The sequence below is a fragment of the Nicotiana tomentosiformis genome, chromosome 7 (assembly GCF_000390325.3).
Source record: "Nicotiana tomentosiformis chromosome 7, ASM39032v3, whole genome shotgun sequence".
NCBI classification, from domain to species: domain Eukaryota; kingdom Viridiplantae; phylum Streptophyta; class Magnoliopsida; order Solanales; family Solanaceae; genus Nicotiana; species Nicotiana tomentosiformis.
In genome coordinates this window covers 120,056,929-120,078,057 of record NC_090818.1, presented here as the reverse complement: position 1 = coordinate 120,078,057, position 21,129 = coordinate 120,056,929, and the positions used below count along the sequence as shown (strand labels likewise).

Here is a 21,129-nt window from a genome sequence, read left to right as displayed (position 1 = left end):
AAAGTAGTGCTTAAAGAAATAGGGAACATTATTAGGGATGATTTTAGTTGTGAAATTAAAATTGGGATTGAAGAATTTGCGCTTATAGTTGATTATGAGATGTGTTAAAGTGATTCGGAGGGTTAGCCACTATTCTTAAATATATCCTACCTGTCCCTTAACCCACATTACAACCATGAAAAAGTCCTAATTGATTTAGATCGAGTGAGCCTACATTAATAGAGATTTACATTAAGGGCAAGCTTATGGTACCAATTGCATGCATGTGACTTCTTTTGTGAGAGGGAGTGATATTCTTTGATATATATGAGTCCTTAAAATATATTTGAGCATTTAATTTAAGTGTGTGGATTCAACTTACTCTTTTGTTCTTGTTGCGAGGGCACATGATTTCATGAGGGATAGATAACGTTAATAGACTTATCTAGGATGTTGGTGTTCAAGCCATGAGTGCATTGTGACACTGAGTCGATTTTAGAGGCTAGGATTGTTATAAGTATGTCGTCTTTGTTGTGAATATTTTTGAAGAATGGCATAAGTAAAGGTAAGTATAAGTGATTGGATATGCTATAGTTTAATTGTTGCTATCAACCATGGTCATTGATGTAGTGTGGTTCAAATATGTAAAGTACCCAAGAATAGTGTTAATTGTTGGTTGCTCGAGGACGAGCAAGAGCTTAAGTGTGGGGTGGTGATGTTTAGCTAAAAATCCATATTTTTGCATGTAATTTACCTTGAATTATACCTCGATCTTGTTAATTTTTGTGTGAATATTTGTGACTCGAGCTTAATAATGTTATTTATATGTGTAGGAGTCAATTGGAAGTGATTTGGAAAGTGTTCATGTAAAGTGAAGTAAAAAAATGAAGAATGTGGAAGAAGTATAAGTTTGGTGCCCAGGTCCCGGACAACGAAGTGAGGTTCACTTCGCGAGACCGAGACGGGAGCAGAAGAAACTAGAAAAGTCCCGTACAGTGAAGCGAGGGTCACTTGCCAGACCGGGACCAAAGCAGAAAATTTCAGCTTCTCCCATCCGAATTAGGAGAAACCCAATTCGCCCCAACAAATCCTAGCCACTATAAATACATCAAGAAAATGTGTTTTTAGGGGGGGACACTACTTTGGAAGGAGAGAAGTCTTTGGGAACATTATTTGGAGGCAAGAACATCACGTGGAACAACTTTTGGAGGAGAAAATCATCGAGTTCTTCATTCCTTCATCTTTTCTTTGTAATTTATTTATGCAAAATACTTGAAAAATTGTTACTATGAACATGAATGGCTAAGCACTCTAGTTTCTAGGGTTGTGGTTGACATGGTTATTAACATTTATTAATTACATCTTCGTTAATTCAGATTATCATCTTGTGGTTGTTTATTTAATTCTAGTTTTAACTTGTGAATTGTTGTAGCTACCAATTTAATCTACTATCTATACTATGCTTGGGAAAGCCGTGTTTAGATTAGAGTAAAATTAAATAGAGCTTGTTTCTGAACCCGTGGCTCGGGGAACGATTTTGAGGTTAGGATAGGAATATACCTAACAATCTTGCTTAGTTAAATACTGTATTATGTGTGATGACCCAAAATGTCATCTTTAAATTTAATAATTAATTTTGTGTTCTAAGACCTCGAAAAATATTATTTATCATTCCTCGACTTGTATGTCAAGTCCGTATAATTTTCCGAAAAGTTTTTATATGAAAAATTGATTAAAATGTGAAATAGAGCCTTAAAACTCAATTAAGTTGACTTTGGTCAATATTTTTAGCAAACATATCCGGATCAGTATTTTGACAGTTCCGGTAGGTCCGTCTCGTGATTTGAGACTTGAGCGTATGCCCAAAATTTAATTTGGAGGTCCCTAGCTCAAGTTATGGCCATTTAACGGAAACTTGAAATTTAAAGGCTAAAGATTTCCAAAGTTTGACCACTGATTTGACTTTTTGATATTGGGGCCAGAATCGGATTCTGGAAATTGAGATAGCTCCGTTATGTCATTTATGACTTGTGTGCCAAATTTTACGTCATTCCGGATTTATTATCATGGTTCGGCACAAGATTTGTAAATTGAAAAGCTTGAAACTTAAAAGTTTGAATCGAGGTGTGAATTATAATTTCAGCATTGTTTGACATAATATGAGACCACGAGTAAGTCCATATTATGTTATGGGACTTGTTGGTATACTCGGACGGGGTCCCGAGTACCCTGAGTGTGAATTGAATCGAAATCGGAACAAAAATTGGACTTAAGCAAAATCTGGAATTTCGCAGCTTCTGGTGCCTTCGCTTCTGCGAAGCCTTGGTCGCACAAGCGGCTCCGCAGAAGCGTGAATTACGTCGCAGAAGCGGAAGTAGAGGAGCTGGGCAAGAAGCCGCAGAAGCGGAAAGATGGACGCACCTGCAAGTCCACAAAAGCAGACATTGGTTCGCAGAAGCGAGGGGCAATGCAGAAACGGCATTTTCAGTCGCAAAAGCGACGCCGCAGATGTGGCCATTTCATCGCAGAAGCGAAAATTGACAGAACATTAAGGAGTCGAAAATGGCCATTTTTCTTCATTTCGTTTAGACTTTTAAACCTCGGTTTTTGGGCGATTTTAAGGAGTTTTTCAAAGGTTCGAATTGGATAAGTGTTCCTTGTCCTATAATGATTATATTTCATGAATCCGTATCTATATTCATCATTTCACTCGGATTTAGATGGAAGAAATTGAAATTTTTGTAAAACTTTCCAAAAACAAAAATTTAAGATTTGAAGGTCTATTTGACATCGGAATTTGGTAATTTTTGTATGGTTGGACTCGTCTCGGAACAGATGTTCGGGTTTCGTAAGTTTTTTCGAGATTCGAGACATGGGCCCCACTATCTATTTTTTAGATGAATTTCGGATTTTAATCCGGAAAACTAGTAAATTCATATGAAATTAGTTCCTACGATTTGTATTGAGTATATTGAATTGTTTATGACTGGATTTGAGGATTTCAGACACGAATTCGCGAGGCAAAGGTTTATTGGAATCTTGAATTTGGTTGCAAAGCGAGGTAAGTGTCGTGGTTAACCTTGACTTGAGGGAATAGAACTCTTGAATTATTTGCTATGTGAATTTCATGTATAACGATGTATAGGCAAGGCGACGAGTACCTATATTTTGTCAAATTAATTGTTTGCTTAATTATTTAAACATCTTAAATTATTTTAAGACACGAATTAATTATTGTAATAATTATTTCTCTCTTATTCCTTGTCAAATATTAATTCTTGAATTTCTGCAATAATTGTTACATGCTTATTTGATTTATATGTCTTAATTGATACTTGACATTTAGCATATTAAATATTAAACTGCCTATTTTTTCCCTGATTTCCACAATTAATTGCTACTTGTCATTGTTTGTTTCATAAATAAATTATAATTATTGTATGCCTTGATGCTTAATAGTTTCTCATTGAGCGTGATATTTATTGGAGTATTTTTATTATATTTAAGTGTTGTTAAAATATATGGGGGGAGGGGGGGAAGGGGGACGGGGACGGGTTGCACGCCGCAACAGATTTATTTAAAGTTTATATTAGGGGGAACGGGTTGCATGCCGCAATGGAAATAAGTTGAGGGATTATGACTGCTGAATTGACTTCAATTATTGATATTATTTACCGGTCTTACTACTATTCATATTATTATTATTATTATTATTATTATTATTATTATTATTATTATTATTATTATTATTATTATTATTATTATTATTATTATTATGTACATGTTAATGTAAGCGACCTGTCTTAGCCTCGTCACTACTTCGTCGAGGTTAGGCTCGGTACTTACAGAGTACATAGGGTCGGTTGTACTCATACTACACTCTGCACTTCTTGTGCAGATTTCGGAGTTGGTCCCATTGGCGTACTATAGACTTGCTCGGGTTTCAGATACCCAGAGGAGACTTGAGGTATAACTTCACAGCGTCCGCAGTTCTGAAATCCCCATCTACTTTATTTTAGCTGTGTGGTTTCTTTCAGACAACTTTATTTTATTCATACCTTTATTTGTATTATTCTAGAGGCTCGTGCACTTGTGACTCCAGTTCTGGGATGGTATTTAGATATCGCGTTTATTATGGATTATTCACTTTATTTCAGACTTTATTTCCGCATTTGTTTCTTTGTTATTAATTAATTTAAAATTATGGTAAAATGGCTAATTATATTCTAATGTTAGCTTGTCTAGTAAGTAAAATATTATGCGCCTTCATGGTCCCGAAGGTGGAAATTTCGGGTCGTGACAGTTGGTATCAGAGCCCTAGGTTACATAGGTGTCACGAGTTACGAGCAAAACTTAGTAAAGTCTGAAGGATCGGTACAGAGACGCTTATACTTATCTTTCAGAGGCTATAAAGTTTAGGAACAACATCACTCCTTTCTTATTATGTCGTGCGATCTTATTCTATCATCGATAATTGAACCATTCTATCCTTATTCTCTCGCAGATGGAAAGAACATATAATTCATCTACCGACGGATAGGGACCAGAGCCCTCGGTGGCAATTATGGCCAGGGGTAGAGGCCGAGCCTCAGTCTAGAGCTAGAGCAGCAACACCTGTTGTAGAATCTCAGGTGGATCTTCAAGAGGAGGTTCCAGTTTAGACTGTACCAGTTGGACCAGTTCAGGTACCGGAAGGATTCATAGCTACTCCAGTGCTTCGGAACGCCCTAGTCCGTTTGGTGAGTCTTATGGAGGGCGTGGCCTAGAATGGTATAATTCCAGTGGCACCAGCCATCTCACAGGCTGGAGGAGGAGCACAGACTCCCACTACTCCTACTCCGGAGCAGATGGCTCCCCAGTATCAGGCTCCAGCAGCCCCGCTAGTTGGGGTAGTTCATCCAGTTGTTGCGGCACAGGCCGGTGATAGGCCCGCCATGTCTTCTGAGGCCTTATTGAGACTGGATAAGTTTACTAAGCTCTTTCCATTTCACTTCAGTGGTACACCTTCTGAGGACCCACAGGATTATCTTGACTTCTTCCATGAGGTCCTGCAGAACATGGGTATAATTGAGACCAATGGGGTCGATTTTGCTGTATTTCAGATGACGGGTTCCGCCAAGAGGTGGTGGAGAGATTATACATTGAAAATACTAGTTGGATCGCCTGCATTGACCTGGGAATAATTCTCACAACTATTTCTAGAGAAGTTCCTCCCTATCACATTGGGAGAGGATTATCGCATGCAATTTGAGCGTCTATACTAGGGCAGTATGATTGTTACTTAGTATGAGTCCCGTTTTGTGGATTTAGCTAGACATGCTCTCCTTTTACTACCTACTGAGGGAGAGAGAGTGATGAGGTTTATTGAGGGACTCACTCGCTATCAGGCTTCAGATGGCCAAGGAGACCGGAAGTGAGATTTCCTTTCAGGCGGCTGCTAATGTCGGGAGGAGGATCGAGATTGTTCTTGCACAGGAGAGAGGGCAAGGGTCTGATGAGAGGCCTCATCAGTTCGGTGGATTCAGTGGTGACTCGTCTGGAGGCAGGGGTAATTTTGGTAGGGGTCATCCTCCCAAGCCGTTTCATTCAACACTTCAGGATTCTCACGGTGCTTCAGGGAGTCACGGTCCTATTATGCCTTACTCTTGGGAGCCAGCATTTAGTGCACATTCACCTCCTATCAGTGCACCACCACTCTATAGTCACTACATCGGTTATCCTGCCCGTTCGGGTCAGCTTCAGTTTCAGCAGCCACGACAGCATGATGAGTGTTATAAGTGTGGGAACATTGGTCACACCAGGAGGTATTAACCTAGGTTGTCGAGTAACAGATCTCGACATGATTCTCGTACCATCATACCGACACCGGTTGCTTCACCGCCTGCTCAGCCAGCTAGAGGTAGGGGTCAGGCAGCTAGAGGTGGAGGTCAGGCCGTTAGAGGTAGAGGTCAGACCGTTAGAGTTAGAGGCCATCCCAGAGACACAGTTCAGAGTGGTGGAGCCCACCCCCGATTTTATACTTTTCTAGCTAGGCATGAGGCCGAGTCATCTGATGCTGTGATCACAGGTATTATTCTAGTTTGCCATAGAGATGCTTTAGTTCTATTTGATCCAGGATCTACTTATTCCTACATATCCTCTTATTTTGCTTCATATTTTGTGCTTCTGTGTGTGCATCTACACCGGTGGGAGACTCTGTTGTAGTAGACCATGTCTATCATTTGTGTGTGGTTACTATTGGTAGTCTTGAGACTAGTGTGGATCTTCTACTTCTTGATATGGTAAATTTTGATGTAATCTTAGGTATGGATTGGTTGTCCCTTTATCATGCTATATTGGATTGTCACGCCAAAACGGTGACCTTAGCCATGGCGGGGTTAACTCGACTAGAGTGGAAAGAGACTCTTGGCCATTCCACCAGTAGGGTTATCTCTTATGTGAAAGCTCGACGTATGGTCGAGAAGGGGTGTCTAGCTTATTTGGCTTATATTCGCGATCCCAACGCGGAAGTTCCTTTTATGGATTCAGTTCCAGTTGTCCCTAAATTTCCAAATGTATTTCCTGCAGATATGCTGGGGATGCCACCCGACAGAGATATTGACTTCTGTATTGATTTAGCTCCGGGCACTCAGCCCATTTCTATTCCACCATACCGTATGGCCCCGCCGGAATTGAAAGAATTAAAGGAGCAGTTACAAGACTTGCTTGATCAGGGATTCATTAAACCCAATGTCTCGCCCTGGGGTGCACCAGTGTTATTTGTAAAGAAGAAAGATGGTTCAATGTGAATGTGTATAGATTATCGGCAGTTGAACAAGGCTACTATCAAGAACAAGTATCAACTGCTAAGAACTGATAACTTATTCGATCAGCTTCAGAGTGCCAAGGTGTTTTCAAAGATCGACTTGAGGTCTGGTTACCATCAGTTGAAGATTAGGGTCTCTAATGTCCCTAAGATACCTTTTCGGACTCAGTATGGGCATTCCGAATTCCTAGTGATGTCATTCGGGTTGACAAATGCCCCAGCAGCATTTATGGATTTGATGAATCGGGTGTTCAAACCCTATTTGGATTCTTTTGTGGTTGTATTCATTAATGATATCTTGATTTACTCCAGCAGTCGAGAGGAGCATGAGAAACATCTTCGGAGTGTGCTTCAGACTTTGAAGAATAATCAGTTATATGCTAAATTTTCAAAATGCGAGTTTTGGTTAAACTCAGTTGCCTTTTGGGACATGTTGTATAGGCAAAAGGCATAAAAGTGGATCCTAAGAAGATTGAGGATGTTCAGAATTGGCCTAGACCTACTTCAGTTACAGAGATCCGGAGTTTCCTAGGTTTGGAAGGTTATTATCGTCAGTTCGTGGAAGGGTTTTCAACTATAGCAAGCCCATTGACCAAACTAACCCAGAAAAGTGTTCCATTCAGATGGTCAGATGGGTGTGAGTTGATCTTTCAGAAGCTCAAGACTGCTTTGAATACGGCGCTAGTGTTGGTATTACCCACAGGTTCAGGATCTTATACGGTGTTTTGTGATGCATCTCGCATTGGGCTTGGTGCAATATTGATGTAAGATGGCTGGGTGATAATCGCATATGCGTCGCGGCAGTTGAAAGTTCACGAGAAGAATTATCATGTTCATGACTTAGAATTGGCAGCCATTATTCATGCGCTAAAGATTTGGAGGCATTACCTTTATGGTGTCTCGTGTGAGGTATTTAATGATCATCGTAGCCTTCAGTATCTATTCAAACAAAAAGATCTTAATTTGAGGCAAAGAAGATGGTTGGAGTTGTTGAAAGACTATGATATCACTATTTTGTATCACCCCGGAAAGGCTAATGTGGTAGTCGATACTTTGAGTAGAAAGGTTGTGAGTATGGGCAGCCTTGCTTATATTCTGGTTGGTGAGAGACCGTTGGCTATAGATGTCCAGACTTTGGCCAATAAGTTCGTGAGGTTAGATGTTTCAGAACCCAGTCGGGTTCTAGCTTGCACAGTCGCTCCGTCTTCTTTAAATGAGCGCATCAGAGAGCGGCAGTATGATGATCCTCATTTACTTATTCTTAAGGACACGGTGCGACACGATGATGCCAAACAGGTTGTTGTGGGGAAAGATGGAGTTCTGCGAATGCAGGGTCATATTTGTGTACCTAATATTGACGGGCTTCGTGAATTAATTCTTGAAGAGGCACACAGTTTCAGGTATTCTATTCATCCAGGTAGCTCCAAAATGTATCAAGATTTACGGCAACATTATTGGTAGAGGAGAATGAAGAAGGATATAGTTGCATATGTAGCTCGGTGTCTGAATTGTCAGCAAGTTAAGTACGAGCATCATAAATCTGGTGGTTTGCTTTAGAAGTTAGAAATTTCTGAGTGGAAGTGGGAGCGTGTCACTATGGATTTTGTTATTGGGCTTCCACGGACTCAGAGAAAATTCGACGCATTTTGGGTCATTGTGCACAGGTTGACCAAGTCAGCACATTTCATTCCAGTGGCAGTTACCTATTCTTCAGAGCTGTTAGCTGAAATTTACATTCGTCAGATTGTCCGCCTTCGCGGTGTGCCCATGTCTAACATTTCTGATCGAGGTACGCAGTTCACATCGCACTTTTGAGGGCTGTACAACGTGAGTTAGGCACGCGGGTTGAGTTGAGTATAGTATTTCATCCACTAACAGATGGACAGTCATAGCGCACTATTCAGATATTGGAATATATGCTTCGCGCTTGTGTTATAGACTTTGGAGGCTCTTGGGATCAGTTGTTTCCACTTGCAGATTTTGCTTATAATAATAGCTACCAGTCAAGCATTCAGATGGCTCCATATGAGGCATTATACGGAAGGCGATGCCGATCGCCAGTTGGTTGGTTTGAACCGGGAGAGGCTCGATTGTTGGGTACCGATTTGGTACATGATGCCTTGGTTAAGGTCAAAATTATTCAGGATCGACTTTGCACAACTCAGTCTAGGCAAAAGAGTTATGCCGATCATAAAGTTCGTGACATTGCATTCATGGTGGGAGAGAGAGTATTGCTCCGGGTTTCACTTATGAAAGGTGTAATGAGATTCGGAAAGAAAGGCAAGTTGAGCCCTAGGTATATTGGACCCTTCGAAATTCTTGAAAGGGTGAGCAAAGTAACCTACATGCTTGCATTACCACCTAGTTTATCAGCGGTTCATCCGGTGTTCCATGTGTCTATGCTTCGGAAATATTATGGCGATCTGTCCCATGTGTTAGATTTCAGCTCAATCCAACTGGACAAGGATTTGACTTACGAAGAGGAGCCGGTAGCTATTCTAGCCCGGCAGGTCCGACAGTTGAAGTCTAAGAGTTATCCTTCAGTTCGGGCTCAATGGAGGGGTCAGCTAGTAGAAGAAACTACCTGGGAGTCCGAGTCAGACATGCGGAGTAAATATCGACACCTTTGTACCAGCTCAGGAACTTTTCTAATTCCGTTCGGATGAACGTTTGTTTTAGAGGTGGATAATATGATGACCCAAAAGGTCATCTTTAAATTTAATAAATAATTTTGTGTTCTAAGACCTCGAATAGCATAATTTATCATTCCTCGACTTGCGTGCGCAGTCCGTATAATTTTCCGAAAAGTTTTTACATAAAAAATTGATTAAAATGTGAAATAGAGCCTTAAAATTCAATTAAGTTGACTTTGGTCAACCTTTTTAGCAAACAGACCCAGATCAATGTTTTGACAGTTTCGGTAGGTCCGTCTAGTGATTTGGGACGTAGGCGTATGGCCGAAATTTAATTTGGAGGTCCCTAGCTCAAGTTATGGCCATTTAACGGAAACTAGAAATTTAAAGGCTAAAGATTTCCAAAGTTTGACCACGGATTTGACTTTTTGATATCGGGACCGGAATTCGATTCTGAAAATTGAAATAGCTTTGTTATGTCATTTATGACTTGTGTGCAAAATTTGAAGTCATTCTGGATTCATTTAGCATGTTTCGGCACAAGATTTGTAAATTGAAAAGTTTGAAACTCAAAAGTTCGAATCGAGGTGTAAATTGTAATTTCAGCATTGTTTGACGTGATATGAGACCCTGAGTAAGTCCGTATTATGTTATGGGACTTGTTGGTATACTCGGACGGGGTCCCGAGTACCCCGAGTGTGAATCGAATCGAAAATCGGAACAAAAATTGGACTTAAGCAAAATTTGGAATTTTGCTCCTTCTGGTGCCTTCGCTTCTGCGAAGCCTTGGCCGTAGAAGCATGAATTGCGTCGCCGAAGCGGAAGTAGAGGAGCTAGGCAAGAAGCCGCAGAAGCAGAATGATGGAAGCTCCTGCGAGTCCGCTGAAGCGGACATTGGTTCGCAGAAGCGAGGGGCAGCGCAGAAGCGGCATTTTCAGTCGCAAAAGCGACGCCACAGATGCGGCCAATTCATCGCAGAAGCGAAAATTGACAGAACATTAAGGGGTCAAAAATGACCCTTTTTCTTCATTTCGTTTAGACTTTTAAACCTCGGTTTTTGGGCGATTTGAAGGAGTTTTTCAAAGGTTCGAATTGAGTAAGTGTTCCTTATCCTATAATGACTATATTTCATGAATCCATGTCTATATTTATCATTTAACTCGGATTTAGATGGAAGAAAATGAAATTTTTGTAAAACTTTTCAAAAATGAAAAATTAAGATTTGAAGGTCCATTTGACATCGGAATTTGGTAATTTTTGTATGGTTAGACTCGTCTCGGAATGGGTGGTCGAATTTCGTAAGTTTTTTCGAGATTCGAGATGTGGGCCCCATTGTCGAGTTTTTAGATGAATTTCGGATTTTAATCCGGAAAATTAGTAAATTCATATGAAATTAATTCCTACGATTTGTATTGAGTATATTGAATTGTTTATGACTGGATTTGAGGATTTCGGACACGAATTCGCGAGGAAAAGGTTTATTGGAATCTTAAATTTGGTTGCAAAGCGAGGTAAGTGTCGTGGTTAACCTTGACTTGAGGGAATAGAACCCTTGAATTATTTGCTATGTGAATTTCATGTGTAACGATGTATAGGCAAGGTGACGAGTGCCTATATTTTGTCAAATTAATAATTTGCTTAATTATTTAAACATCTTAAACTGTTTTAAGACACGAATTAATTGTTATAATAATTATTTCTCTCCTATTACTTGCCAAATATTAATTCTTGAATTCCTGCAATAATTGTTACATGCTTATTTGATTTACGTGTTTATATTGGGAAAAACGGGTTGCACGCCACAACAGATTTATTTAAAGTTTATATTGGGGGGAACGGGTTGCACGCCGCAACAGATTTATTCTAAGTTTATATTATTGGAGCGGGTTGCACGCCACAATATAAACAAGTTGAGGGATTATGACTGCTGAGTTGACTTCAATTATTGATATTATTTACCGGCCTTACCACTATTCATATTATTATTATTATTATTATTATTATTATTATTATTATTATTATTATTATTATTATTATTATTATTATTATTATTATTATTATTATTATTATTATTATTATTGTGTACATGTTAATGTAAGCGACCTGCCTTAGCCTCGTCACTACTTCGTCGAGGTTAGGCTCGACACTTACAGAGTACATGTGGCCGGTTATACTCATACTACACTCTGCACTTCTTGTGTAGATTTCAGAGTTGGTCCCAGTGGCGTACCATAGACTTGCTCGGGTTTCAGATACCCAGAGGAGACTTGAGGTATAACTGCACAACGTCCGCAGTTCTGAAGTCACTGTCTACTTTATTTTTGTTGTGTGTTTTCTTTCAGACAGCTTTATTTTATTCAGACCCTTATTTATATTATTCTAGAAGCTCGTGCACTTGTGACTCCAGTTCTGGGATGGTATTTAGAAATCGCATTTATTATGGATTATTCACTTTATTTTCGCATTTGTTTCGTTGTTATTAACTAATTTAAAATTTTGTTAAAATGGCTAATTATATTCTAACGTTGGCTTGCCTAGCAAGTGAAATGTTAGGCTCCATCACGGTCCCGAAGGTTGAAATTTCGGGTCGTGACATTATATTAGTTCATGATAGACTGAATACCATAGGAATATAGGATTGATATATTGTGGACAGGCGAGTAGTATTGTGAGAACATACTATTCATATAAACGATCCGGTCAATAGGCAACCATTGATAATTTGGATTAACAAGTGTGGTTATGAAGTGTGGTTATTGAACTTAATAGGATTGATAAACCGACCACAGCCCTGGAATCTTCATCTCCTCTGAGTAAAATCCAAAAGACACGTTTGCATCCCTGATAAATTAGCTAATTACTTGTTCAATCTTTGCAAGAGTAGTTTAGTAGATAAACAACATTTATAATTATCTTGGGTAACTAATTGATTTTAGATTGCTTAGTTAATCTAAGTCTCTGTGGGTTCGACATCCGACTTTCGAATCACTTTATTACTTGACGGCCACGTATACTTGCGTGTACTTGGGGAACCAACACGGGAAGAGGAGTGTATCATGAGAGAAGCGAAGGAGGTCAACCTTTCTTTCAAATATACAACATGAATTCGAGCAATATAGTTTTTTGTCTTAAGTCGAACTCATCTGACCATTTCAGTAATATAAGCGGATGAAATTACAATGGGTCGACAAACTGGTTTCTTATTATCATGTCCTAATACATTTCAGGCATAGGTGTCCAGGCAAACTAGAATTAGAAAAGTAAATAAAGTTGGCAAGCAAAGGCGGATGGGATTTGGTTCAATGGATTCAACTGAACCCAATATTTCTAGCACGACCATATATATATATATATATATATATATATGGTCGTGCTATGTATATATACATATATATATATATATATATATATGTATATGTATGTACATACACACACATATGTTACAAGGAGTTTTGTTATGGAATCGTCAAGGAGCTGCATGTTCATAGAAAAACATAACATGTCAAAACTACTGGCAATGCAGAAATGATTAAGGAATTGAATGTTCATAGAAAAACATAACACGTAAAAACTACTGGCAATGCCATATATTCCATCTGCATGACACATTCCAGATGCATGGTGTGACCACAAGGTGAGATAATGATATGCATAATTTATGTATTATATGTATATAATTGGGTATAAATAATATATAATCTTATATATGGCTAGAAAAAGTAAACAGTAAATATAGCCGGCTATTTATGTGAATATCCTAAAGAGAAGTGTGTGACCATATGATTGAAAATCGTAAAAATTGCATGGAGCGCCCTATTTGGTCGCCCCCTTTTTAACTTATACCCGTTTTATTTTTCCATTTGCATTCGTACCCATATTTTTGTTAAAAGTATTTTAAAAAGATGATTTTGCCCTTCTTTAATAAAAGACTGACTATAGACTGCAGGGCAAAAATTCAGCATGTTTTGGTATGAAATTTTAGCAAATGAACTAAAAAACTTCAGAATGCATTAGCAAAAATTCATTAAAAAATTACATACTACAAGACAAAAACTTAAGCATGTTTAGTCTGAAACTTTAGCAAATGAACTAAGAAACTTAAGCATGTTTAGTCTGAAATTTTTGCATATGAACTAAAAAACTTAAGCATGTTTAGTCTGAAATTTTAGCAAATGAACTAAATAACTTCAGCATGCATTAGCAAAAACTCATTAGAAAATTACATACTGCAGGGCAAAACTTCAGCATGTTTAGTGTGAAGTTTTAGCAAATGAACTAAAAAACTTAAGCATATTTAGTTTGAAGTTTTAGCAAATGAACTAAAAAATTTAAGCATGTTTAGTCTGAAATTTTAGTAAATAAACAATATAACTTAAGCATGTTTAGTCTGAAATTTTAGCAAATGAACTAAAAAATTTAAGCATGTTTAGTCTGAAGTTTTAGCAAATGAATTAAAAAACTTAAGCATGTTTAGTCTGAAGTTTTAGCAAATGAACTAAAAAACTTAAGCATGTTTAGTCTGAAATTTTAGCAAGTGACCTAAATAACTTAAGCATGTTTAGTCTGAAGTTTTAGCAAATGAACTAAAAAACTTAAGCATGTTTAGTCAGAAGTTTTAGCAAATAAACTAAAAAACTTAAGCATGTTTAGTTTGAAATTTTAGCAAATTAACTAAATAACTTCAGCATGTTTAGACTAAAGTTTCAGGTAAAACTCATGACAAAATTGTAGGCTGCAGGATAAATAACTTCAGCATGCATTAGCATGAAGTTTTAGCTTCAATGTGAAACAATTTCATGCTATATTAGCATGAAGTTTTAACTTCAACATGAAACAACTTCATGCTACATTAGCATGAAGTTTTAGCTTCAAGGTGAAACAACTTCATGCAAGTGTGATTCTGAAGATGAATCTGGACAAGTTTCTGGTTTTTTTATAAAGCTGTTGAGAGGAGAGGAGGAGATAGTTTTTCACGAATGAGGTTGCAGATCACGCGATTAATGCATGATGCATGTTTTATATCTTTTGTCAGGAGTGTAATTGTTATATTATTAAGGATTTTTTGTCAGCTGGCTACCAAATCAATAATTTTTAAAAATATGGTACATGTTAAAAGATGGCACAAATATAGGGTACGACTGCAATCCCCCTTGAAAATCTTGCGTGCCAACAAATAAAAGAAAGAAGGAAAATCTTGATTTTTCTTTTTTCAACTTCATGATATATTATAGATAATTCAATATTCTCCAACAACAACGGAAAGATCAAATATATATACTTCCTTTGTCTAAAAAAGATTGTCTTAATTTGACTTGGCACAACTATAATAAAGAATAGAAGACTTTTGAGAGATGTGGTCTTAAATAAGCCATTAACATTTGTGTGGCTGTAAAACTTTAAAAACTTGTGGTCTGAAACCTGTCATAGCATTTGTGTGGCTATAAACGTTTCCTATTGAGGAAATATTGAAAGGTGACAATTTTTTTGGAACAGATTAATAAGAAAATAGTGTCAATCTTCTTGAAATAGAGGGTGTGTGTGTGTGTGTGTGTGTGTGTGTGTGTGTGTGTGTGTGTGTGTGTGTGTATTTATATTTGTTATTTTCATTAAATGAACATGATTGGTTTATACATAAATAAACTGTTTAGTGGGCGTTGGGACATAAGAATTGTAAATAAGAAAATCAAAATGATATATATTTGGGACTTGGGGGGAGGTCTATGCATGTGTTATGTCTTCCAATATTTTCTCGACCTTCAAATTACGGATATTCATCTAGTAAAATGGCATGGTATAACAATACATAAAGAGAATTGGCAATATCTTAGCCTTATACTAGGTTTGGCAAAGGTAACCCCCAAAAATTGGCATTATATAGCCAAATCCTAAATAACCCTAGTTTCTTATTCTCTCTCCCCATATTTCTTCTCCAATTTTCTTCTACAATCTTTTTTTTCCCTTCTTCTTCAATCTAGCAAATTTTCTTCTTCAATCTGGATTTGGAAGGGCAAGTGTGTTTGGAAAGTTGTAATAGTTGAATATATTTTTCTATGAAGTTTAGATCTTCTCATCACGACGGCAATTCTGTAGAAAGATTTATTTTTTATCTAGTTTTCCTCTTGTCTTCATCCGATTGTTGCTTTGTTTGATTTGATTTGTATTTCTTTGGCAGACTCCAATTTTCTTCTTCTCCTTTTTCTTCTTCTTCTTCTTCTTCTTCTTCTTCTTCTTCTTCTTCTTCTTCCTCCTCCTCCTCTATTTTTTAATTATTAAAAAGAAAATATGTATGTTTGAGGTGGTGTATATCTATGTATATCATTATGTGTACCCGTGTGTATATCATATTGTATATCGTGATATACATTGTTAGATAAGGCAATTAAAGGTTAAATCGGAATCAAATCGCCTAACTAATTTTAAGAGAGTGAAATTCATTCTGAATAAACTTACTTCAATTTTTTTTATTAATCAAAGAAGGATTTGTTTTTTATATAACAGGTTTAGAGCAACTTTTAAAATATAAAAATAATAAATATAATTATAGGAGTAAATAAAATTTTGATATACAAAGATTTTTTATATACATTCGATGCGTTATACACCGCAATATACAAATAATATAATTATTTTATTGTGATATACATTGATAAAAAAGTAATAATAAATTTTAAATAACTATATATATGATTTCGTATTTTATATATACAAAGAAGGAAAATAAAATTTTAATATACATGTTCATATACACAAGGAAGAAGAAAAAGATGTGATATACACATTATTGTTGTGATATACATTTATTGGCTATTTGATGTTAATAGCTATAAGTCTATAACTAGGGCTATTTTCTGCTAATTATGTGGGTACGTTGTCACACCATGCCAAAATCCATGTCATGTTAGCTTGTGCTATGTTGTGAACCCACATGACTCAGTATGGGGTTATGAGCCAGAAGTGTGCAACAAAGCTGATCTAGTTGGGAGTATTGGGTCTGGAGCTAACTGAGAAGAGGCCCAATGACTAAACAGCCGAATAGAATATTTGGACATTATATTTGGGATCGAGGGGGAATACAGGGCATGCGAATTATGTTGAAGTTTCGGCTCAAGTATGTGCTTCTCATCTCCTCTTCTGAATCTGTATTCCATCCCCTTTCTTCTTAGCTTCCTGTTGTAGTTTCTTTTCTCATCTCGTCTCTATTTGCTTCAGTGTTGTTTTCTATTGTTCTGTGGACATTGAGTTATTGTAATTTCATTTGGTGAGTTAATACAATCAGTTAATTTGGGTGTAATCTCTGGTTCGTTTCATGCTCCGTCCTGTTAAACTAAGCAGGATTTTTTTTTTCGTCTAGTAAGTAGAGGTTACAAGAAAATAAGAAAAAAAAACTACAAACTACAAAATATAATATGAACAAGCAACTTGGGTTACAATTTCAATAATGTCACTAGATCAACAAATGATGTTCTCTGATTTTTCTCCTCACGAATGCCGATTTAAGGGTTCTTGACTTGTTCTTGACGGGACAAGATACTTCGCGAATAATTTCAGCTATCACGAGTGGAAGATTTTGGAGCCACCCGAATAGATTCTTGACTTGCACTTCATTCTTGAATTTGATCATGAGCGAGGATCACCAAACCAATATAGAGGAAGACTTCTTATGCCTTTTCAAATCTGCTCCAGCTTCCCTTTAACTTAATTGATGTTTTTTTCTGGTATCATTTGGCCATTATGGGAGAATTGTGATAAAGTTACAAGTATTTGCTTTAATTTGGTTGACCATTTAAATTGCAAACCAATCCCATATTTCTTACTTGGCGTAAATTGGCCAGTTGACTTGACTTGACATGTCACATCACTCGACATATGTCAAGATTATACTGGCTATTTCATTTGACTTGTAACAATATAGTTTGACATGTGTTATTTGACTAAGCTAATCGCACTTGATGAACTAGTGAAGTGCTTAAATTTGGAGTCCAACTAAATGGACTAGCCTAGATAAAATTGGTCTGTAATTTAAGGAATCTTTACTTAAATAGCCGATCAGTTTTTTTTTCTCGTTATACATAAATTATACATTAATATACATATTTATACACATATTATATACCGAGTATGTATATGTTACACATCCGCCAACTATTTTTCGTTTAAGCGGTTAGTAGGCTGCTATTTAGGTTAATTCTTCTTAATTTAAATTTAAATTATGTTGGACTTAAATAATTCACCTTTACTTGGATTTAGTATTTCTTGAATTAGAAATTTCTCAAATTTAATATGGACTTTAACACCATGAAAATTTGTTTGTCGACAATTGTATTAAGATATGAATAGTAAATAGTTAAACCTATTTGTTTTCTCAATATCTGATGATAAAATTATCTATACTTAAACATCAATAAAAATCTAAAATCCAAATAAAAATACTAATTCTACTAGGAATTCTAAAATCCTTGCGTCGTATGGATTAATTAGGCTTAGAATTAATCTTAGCCGTTCAATCAATTCAATCCCATCATATTTCTGGTCCCAAAACTGATAGGAATAGGATTTTCTTTCTTTCTTTTTTTGCTGAAAACACACATTCTGAATTTGCTGATTTCACAATAGATTGAATTTCTTCAATTCGTATTTTGAATTGAAGCAAAGATTGTCGGTATATTTCAAAGAGCCGTTCATCGAAACCCTAGCCGAGACAGGTAGCTGAGTAGCAATTTAGAGACGCACCAAAAAGGTCACGCTCTTACCCTCTTTAATATATATATATATATATATATATATATATATATATATATATATCAAGTTTCGAATGTTTGATTCTATTTTTAGATGTAATTTTGTTTTATAATGCATGTTTAATCGTATGATTAGACTTGATAGTGCATATTTTGCGGATACTAGTGTATTTGAAAGGTTGCGAATCATATCTCTGTTACTCTTTTTTTTTGGTAATGAGGATGTGTTATTTATGATGAATATCTAGGACTCTTGTTGTTGTTGCTGCGGTTTGTGTTCAAGGAGTGGCCATTTCGCTTTTTTAGAAAAACTGTTATATTCAAATTTTTGATTATGCCGTTTGGACAATTGGCCTGCTGATTTTGGACCGTTAAGCAAAGCATGTTTTTATGTGACTGACTGTACAAATTTTGATATTGTATACTTTTTTTACATCATCAGTTTAAGTCAACTTATAACATGTAACTTTATATAGGAAAAAATTACTCGCACCCACTGTTTACATTTAAAGTAATTTGTGAATCATGCTTCTGTTAACCTTATTTGAGAATTTGTTCTTTATGATGAATATTTAAGTAGCTTGTTGTTTGCGCTTTGTGTTCATGGAGTGACTGTTTTTCTTTTAGAAAAGCTGTTAAATTCAAATCTTAACTTTCATTTAAGACACAATTTGTTCTCAGTAAGAGTTCTTCAATGTTTTCCAAAATGTGCTGATTCTATATTGTACATGCTTGTAAAATACTAACGTTTTTTATGGTGTATATTTTCAGGTAATTGTTAAGAAGCCTCCTTCTGAACTTGATCCGTCTCAATCCCAAGTTCAAAATGGGGAAAAATGATTTTTTGACTCCAAAGGCAATTGCCAACAGAATAAAAGCAAAGGGCCTGCAGAAACTGAGGTGGTACTGCCAGATGTGCCAGAAGCAATGTCGAGATGAAAATGGATTCAAGTGCCACTGCATGAGCGAGTCACATCGACGTCAAATGGAAATCTTTGGTCAAAACCCTAATCGCATCGTCAGTGGCTACTCCGAGGAGTTCGAGAGCTTATTCCTTGAGCATATGAAGCGCAGTCACCGCTTCAGTCGTGTTGCTGCGACTGTTGTGTACAATGAGTATATTGCTGATTGCCACCATGTCCATATGAATTCCACTCAATGGGCAACATTAACTGAGTTTGTGAATCACTTGGGAAGAACTGGAAAATGTAAAGTTGAGGAGACCCCGAAAGGGTGGTTTATTACCTATGCTGATGGAGAATTTGATGCCTTCTTCAAGGAAAAAATGAAAAGAAAGAGATTCAGGGCCGACCTAGCAGATGAAGAGAAGCAAGAAAGGGACATTAAGAAGCAAAAAGAGTGTGCAGAACATTTGATGGCTGCAGGAGATATTGATTGTTCTGAGAAGCAACTGGAGTTGCAGTCTAAACCCTTGAAGAAATTAGAGACTAATCAGAAAATCACGTTACAATTGGGCTCATATTCAAAATCTGCTATGAAAGAGAAACCGGAAAGCACAATATTCTTGTTTGATGAGTTAGATAATGAGAAGAGGAAAAAAGGTAACAAGGACAGTGAAAAAGCTGGTAAGAATAGTAAAGGTGGATCAGTGTTGGATGAGCTAATGAGAGAGCAAGAGCAAGCAAAGGAGCAGTATAATAGGAAAGATTATTGGTTATGTGATGGGATAATCGTGAAGGTATTGAGTAAGGCTTTGGCTGACAAGGGGTACTATAAGCAAAAGGGTGTTGTTCGCAAAGTTATTGATAAGTATGTTGGGGAGATTGAGATGCTTGAAAGTAAGCATGTTCCAAGGGTTGATCAAGAAGAGCTAGAGACTGTAATTCCCCAAGTTGGAGGTCTTGTGAGAATAGTTAATGGTGCATATCGTGGATCTAATGCCAGACTGTTAGCGATTGATACAGACAACTTCTGTGCTAAAGTACAAATTGAGAAGGGAATATATGACGGGAAGATTCTCAAGGCTATTGATTATGAAGATATATCCAAATTGGCTCAATAATGGGGATAGAGGATTCCAAAGGACTAAGAGGGTGTTTGGCTAAGCTTATAAGCTGGTCAAACTAGCTTATAAGCACATTTTGGCTTATCTATGCGTTTGGTAAATATCCAAAGTGCTCATAGCTTATAAGCTAAAATCAGTCATAAGTTGGTCGCTCCCAGCTTATGGCTTTTTAGCTTATAAGCAGTTTTAGTTTGACCAAAGCTTTTACTAGTTTATCCTTAATAATATTTTTTAATTCACAAAATATTTTTCCCAAAATAAATTTTCTAACTTTCCCTTCATTCCATATTCGTTGTTCATCATTTTCTTTACAAAGAAACTTTTTAATTTATAATCTTTTATAAAGTTTAAAGGATATATTTGTCATTTTAACAAAATAACAGCTTATCATCACTTTTCTACCAAACACATCAATTACTTATTATTAGTTTCAGCACATCTATCCAAACACGTAAATGCTTATTTAAAAAATCAGTTTCGGCACTTAAAAATGCTTTTCAGCACTTCAAGCTTATCAGCTATCTATAATCAGCTCATCCAAACGGGCTCTAATATTAGTTAAGGGAACTGGTGGAAAGAGAGAAACAGAAGGTGTTTTGAAGGCAAAGGAACTCAGTTCTGAAGATTAATCTGATTGCTTTTGGCTGATTTCTTGTTGGTGTAAATTGGAATAGATTGTTGATAGTGAAACCGTGTTACAGTTATGTGAATTTTTTGTATAGATAGTCAGGGTTTTAATTTTTTTTTTTAAATTTCTCTTTTGCTTAACTTTTGAATGTAATTGCAGCACTTTCTAAGTGCTGGTCTTTTTAATATCAGTAACACTTGCCATTTCTCAAAAGAGTGTTTTTTTTAAAATTTCTCTTTTGCTTAACTTTTGAATGTAATTGCAGCACTTTCCAAGTGCTGGTCTTTTTAATATCAGTAACACTTGCCATTTCTCAAAGG

The 21,129-nt window shown here is 36.6% G+C and overlaps 1 protein-coding gene across 1 annotated transcript; it reads left to right on the top strand.

Moving 5' to 3' along the window:
• The first annotated feature begins 17,939 nt into the window (after nt 1–17,939).
• Nucleotides 17,940–21,022, top strand: LOC104094431 (KIN17-like protein). Its single transcript, XM_033655678.2, has 2 exons — nt 17,940–18,154; nt 18,927–21,022. The coding sequence occupies exon 2, from the start codon at nt 18,982–18,984 to the stop codon at nt 20,176–20,178; it is 1,197 nt and encodes a 398-aa protein (XP_033511569.1). The 5' UTR covers nt 17,940–18,154; nt 18,927–18,981; the 3' UTR covers nt 20,179–21,022.
• The last annotated feature ends 107 nt before the right edge of the window (nt 21,023–21,129 follow it).

Excerpts from the sequence above, each read along its gene's own strand:
- LOC104094431 (XM_033655678.2), top strand. The coding sequence starts at position 18,982 with ATGGGGAAAAATGATTTTTTGACTCCAAAGGCAATTGCCAACAGAATA.